This window comes from Mytilus edulis, chromosome 7 (assembly GCF_963676685.1).
Source record: "Mytilus edulis chromosome 7, xbMytEdul2.2, whole genome shotgun sequence".
NCBI classification, from domain to species: domain Eukaryota; kingdom Metazoa; phylum Mollusca; class Bivalvia; order Mytilida; family Mytilidae; genus Mytilus; species Mytilus edulis.
This window is the reverse complement of record NC_092350.1, coordinates 23,930,972-23,936,779: the sequence shown is the minus strand read 5'-3', so window position 1 is coordinate 23,936,779 and position 5,808 is coordinate 23,930,972. Positions and strand designations below refer to the sequence as shown.

The window sequence follows — 5,808 nt, the reverse complement described above, 5'->3', positions numbered from 1 at the left end:
AACAGGACAGAAAATATTCAATACAACTGCCGCGTAATTCATCATTCATTTTCTTCCTTAATATCTTACTAACAACACACTGAGAATATCTATCAATTTGTGTATCACAGTGTATGCAAGAGAAATACAATATTAAGTGTAATGGCGACAGACAGAAAATGATTGTTTATTATGATGTTTGGATTTAACCATTTATTCCTTTTATTAATTATAATGATTATAAAATTGTGTCGGACTACGCGCCATACACGTGGATTAAACAGTGAGGATGAAGTTCGACTAGTTAATGATTTATTTGAACATGGGAGATACAATCCTTTGATCAGACCAGTAAGAAATGTTAATGACACACTTACAGTGGCATTCAATGTTGCTTTAAGTCAGTTGATCAATATTGATGAGAAAAATCAAATAATGAAGACAAATGTCTGGCTTCAGATGTTTTGGCATGACTATCAGATTAAATGGGATCCAGAGGAATATGGTGGCGTTAAAAATATACGTATCGATCATGCAAAGATGTGGAAGCCGGACATTGTCTTGTTTAACAATGCTGATGGAAAATATGAGGTGTCATACAAATCCAACGTAGTTCTGGGACACGATGGTAACCATTCATGGGTACCCCCAGCCATATACAAAAGCTCATGTACAATAGATGTGGAATACTTCCCCTTTGATCAACAAATCTGTGAAATGAAGTTTGGATCTTGGACGTATAAAGGAGATCAGTTAAAGTTTCGTTTTTATAAGAATATGGATTATGTTGACCCGACTGATTACCTTAAAAGCGGTACTTGGGATATAATTGAATTTCCTGGAAAAATTGAAAGGATTAATGATTCTGAAACGAAGGATTACAAATATCTGATCGTTTTCAAGTTTGTCTTAAGAAGGAAAACGTTGTTTTATACAGTCAATTTGATAATACCGTGCGTTTTGGTATCGTTTGTCAGTATCTGTGTATTTGCGTTACCAGCTGATGCCGGTGAAAAGATAACTCTCTGTATCTCTATTTTACTTGCCTTGGTTGTGTTCCTGCTTCTGATATCAAAAATTCTACCACCATCATTGAAGATTCCTTTAATAGCAAAATATTTGCTTTTTACATTTATAATGAACATATCAGCTATTTGTTTAACAGTTGTCGTTATCAATAGAAACTACAGAACCCCTAGAACACATAAAATGCCGTACTGGGTAAGATATGTGTTTTTAAACATGCTTCCGAAATTGTTACATCTGGAACGTCCTGATCATGACAGTAGATGGCGTCCCTTGCTTGAACAGGCTAAGCTTAACAAAGCAAAACAACTTAAAAGACAACAGGCTCAACAAAACAGTTATTTATCTGCAGAACACTATCCTTTGTCAGGCAGTAGAAATTCTAGCAGGCATTCGAGTACGTTAGACTTGACAGAATTTCCCCATTCAAACTGTAAGCTGAACCACATGAAATGTGATATCAAAGCTGGGAATACAGAAAATATGCCCAAAAGAGTAACTGCTGAGTTATTCAAAGCCACCGAAGCATTAAGTTTTATTACACACCACCTTGAAACTGAGAATGAATTTGAAACAGTTCTGGATGACTGGCGATACGTAGCCTTAGTATTAGACCGGCTCTTATTTTACATCTTTCTCATTGTGACTATCGGTGGCACTCTTGGAATTCTAATGCAGGCACCCCACATATTTGAATATATAGATCAGGATGCAATTATTAATGCTGTCATTAAACGAATCGGCGAAACAGACAACATACAAGAAAACACAGCCAATGTAGGAACAGGGCAATAAAACATACATTATACGAACATTATAAAGTATTTATAGAAATTGTAAACGCATTAAACATTTGCAAGAACCATTATCATTACATTTTAAGTCACGTTTTTCGGTTATTTGATGGATATATATTGACGTTCGATTCTACTATCCATACATTTGAAGAAGACAGTACTTTAATTTATTTTACAAGTAGAAGAATTTCAAATCTAGCATCGCGGTCATGAAGGTTACCAATCTTTTTTTACATATAAGATTAATCTGACTGTTTTTGTTTTACATGTATATATATATATAAGGACATTGCTGGGTTTTAGGAGTCATGTTTTGAAAAATATGAGGTCTTGACTGCTTTGTTTTTTACAGCTTACATATGTTTTCGGGGGTGGGGGTTCTGCATGTTTTTGTTTGACATGTATAAGGTTTTGACTGCTTTGGCTATAACACCTATAAGGGTCTCTGACTGTTTTTGCTTTACAGATTTCTCTGGTCCTGTCTGTTATTGTTTTACAGACATCAGGGGGTCTTGATCGATTTTGTCAATATATGGGTCTCTGTAATATTTTTGATTTATATATGAATGCTGTCCTGACTCTTTTTGGATTTAAAGAATTAGGGGTCCCTGAATGCATATCTGTTTTAAATATACTAGTGTCATGACTGGGTTTTTTTTAAACAGGGCCCGATGTAAAAAGTCTTAAAGAAGATATAAGGTCATGACTGTCTCTGGTTAACAGTCACCAAGGGATCCTTTGTGACAGCTAGAAAATATATTAAAAAAAATGTAAAGTTATAAAGGGGGAAACGTTGTGAATCGAAAACGACAGACATGATCACGCTTTAAAAGACAAATAACAATCCACAAAAGCTTGCACAATTTTCTAAGGTGAAAGGGGTAAAACAAATAGAATTAAAATGCTGTAGAAGGGAAAGCCATGATCAGGATATATATTAAGTAACAGTCTCGGATATACGTATTAATAAGATTGATTGATTGATTGAGTATTTGCTAATCGTCCAGTTTCAAATAGTACATGCATATTCTTAGTTTTAATTTTCTTTGAGATATAATCCGAACAAGGACAACGGTTTTGCTTCAGAACTGTTTTATAACATGGGAAATTTAATATTCGCCATATCATGCTTAGTTTAAAGACATAACATGAAAGAAAGGAAGATAAAAAGAAACCAAACCAGTGCTGATTGAGAAAAAAATCATCAAATGCACTCCATTTATTTACTAATTGATCACATGTTGCTTTTATAAATCGTTTAGATTTAGTCATCAATTGCAAAGCTATACATGTTGTGTGTGTTAAGCAGAAATAGAAATAGAAAAAATTGAATGCAATGTTATCTTGTTTATCATATCAATTGGATTTGTACTGCAGTTCGGTTTTGCTAAAAAATAAAAAATAAAATCAACCTGTCTAAATTTGTGGTGTTTTTTTAAAAGATATAGTGCTGTTTTAAATAATGACAATATCAGCTGTTACGTAATAAACACGCAGATGTAATAACAATATGTATGTTTAAAATAGATAAATCAGTTGTACGGTTTTAAAATGGTTTTAATTTTAGAAGTGACTTGAAAATGTTGGTTTGTTTTTGTACTTGAGAAAAGCGTTAATTCTTTAGACAGATCTAACAAAAATGTTGGCAGATATACATTTGGGGGAAAACCAAAATTCGTTAAGAAAAGACAAACTAGATTAATCTGTCCAATGCACAATGCATTACTGTTAGGAACAATTTTGGATGATTTGTTCATATTTTATATTTTTTTCCGCATGGAAAGTCAGCTAGCTAATTTGTTTTGTGCTAGGTCGCGAATTAACATTGTTTATATTAGATATAAGATCCCCATATAAGAGGTGCGTAAGCATAAGTAAAAATATAAAAAAAGAAGATGTGTCGTATGATTGCCAATGAGACAACTGTCCACAAGAGACCAAAATGACACGGACATTAACAACTATATGTCACAATAGTTTTGCTGAATCAGAAAAGGTGTCTTCATGTAGTAACACTTTCAGGATGTTTTATAATTATGGATTATGAATTGGAAACGGAAATGAAGTCTCTATCATGTCTATTGTGCATGTTGTGCATATGATTTATTTTCTGTCATCAAATTGATAACATATCTCTGCTTTTGTATGGCAATATTGGTCGTTGTACTATCTTTGTCTTTTTCTGGTGTAATTGCCAAAATCTGCTGATAGATTGTATTAGTTCTATGTAAATCTAGATTATCTTGTAGACAAGTATGTTTTATCCACTGTTTAGGGCTTCGTGGTCATGAAGAGACTCAGTAGTGAGAAGATTTTCACTTTCGAATCATGTTCTTTTATATGTCTCGCTGACCAGGGTGTGTGATATAGGGGATAAAAAGGGGGTCTGGGATTAGGCAATGAAATAAGCATCTGTAAAAAGGAAAATATCGTGCCCTGTGTCATGTGTGTGTAGTGAACGAAATAATAACAAAGCGGAGTTTTAGGACCCCCGTTTATCCCCTCTATGTTGCCAGCTGTGTTACACTTGCTAACTGTTTGCATCAGAATTATAATAAATCTATGAACTATTAAAAATTTCCTCAAGATTATTAATGTATATAGTAGAAAAGAAGGCGACATTAATTTTGTCTGTCTGCATTAACCATTTTATCAATTAATTTTACAAAAATAACTTCTGTTACAATATTATGTAAGTATGTGTATAACATCTGTGACAGTATTATATAAGTATTCGTATGATTAAATAGTGAATATTTTATTGTAAATTGCAACTCTATGAGTTTCTGTCTCAGCAAATAAATAAAGATATATATGTATTATGACAAATATTGCACAGTTGTTTAATTTTAAAAATGTAACAGTGGTGGATCCAGTGGAAAAGGGGGAGGGTCACTGACTGCCTGAAGTGGGGGTCCGCTCTAGTGATTCCTCAAATAATCAACAATGTTTTTCCAAAAAAGGGGGACCCTAAATCCGCCTCTGTATAAGACGTGGTAAATCTACTAGTTATAAAAATAAGGAAATGTGGTATGATTGCTATAATGATACAACTATCACCAGAGTTCAAAGGCGAAGATATAAACAAGTATAGGTCCCAGTACGTCCATCGACAATGAGAAACACCATACTGTGTGGCAGGCTATATAAGGCCCCTACAAGAAAAGTGTGAATCAATTCAAACGAGAAAAACTAAAGACCAACTATATAACAATTGAAATGAATTGTATTTACAAAAAAAAAAATATGACGAACATGAACCAAAGACAACCACTGAATTACAAGCTCCTGAGTGCTCCGTCAATCTTCCCTTAATCCGAAGTCAGTTTTTCGGGGTTTTTTTTGTGTTATGATCTCTGAAAACATGTTGATACATACGAATACAAACATTTATCTGCAAGGTTTATTGCACAAATGTTGAACCATTAAAAATGTCAAATCTCCCGGTACATGTATCTCAACGAAGACATTATCGTTATTCAGAAAAAATCATTTGTTGTTAAAATGCTGATACACGACGAAACCAAAATGCACACCAGCAGCACTCGCTTTCTATTGCTTGTTTTAACGATATCTTAATATTGTTAAAAAATTTGAAGATAGACGAAGTCTAACAAGATTTCGCATATCTGCTCACCATTTACTTATAGAGAGAGGTAGATATAGTAATACTCCCCGACACAATAGAATATGTAAGAGATGTTGTAGTAATGAGGTCGAAGATGAAACACATTTTCTTTTCAACTGTGATAGTTTATCAGATCAAAGGAAAGACATGATAACAATGATAAATAATTGCTACAAGATTTTTCAAAATCTTGACCCTAACCAAAAACTGATATGGTTAATGAATAATGAAGATGAGAATTTATTATCAGAATTATGCATGTTCATTAAGAAATATGAAAAGTTTTAATGGGATTTATCTCCCTCTACTACTTGTAATTTGAACTTTATATTTTCTCCATATGAGTGAGTTTTAGAGCACCGTCCCTTGATGAATATT

General features: G+C 33.3%; 1 protein-coding gene across 1 annotated transcript; it reads left to right on the top strand.

Annotated features, from left to right (window-relative positions):
• LOC139481065 (acetylcholine receptor subunit beta-like 1) lies at positions 1 to 4,631 on the top strand. Its single transcript, XM_071264135.1, has one exon. The coding sequence runs from the start codon at positions 172 to 174 to the stop codon at positions 1,798 to 1,800; it is 1,629 nt and encodes a 542-aa protein (XP_071120236.1). The 5' UTR covers positions 1 to 171; the 3' UTR covers positions 1,801 to 4,631.
• Positions 4,632 to 5,808: the final 1,177 nt, after the last annotated feature.

Coding starts and splice junctions, on each gene's coding strand:
- LOC139481065 (XM_071264135.1), top strand. CDS start 172: ATGATGTTTGGATTTAACCATTTATTCCTTTTATTAATTATAATGATT.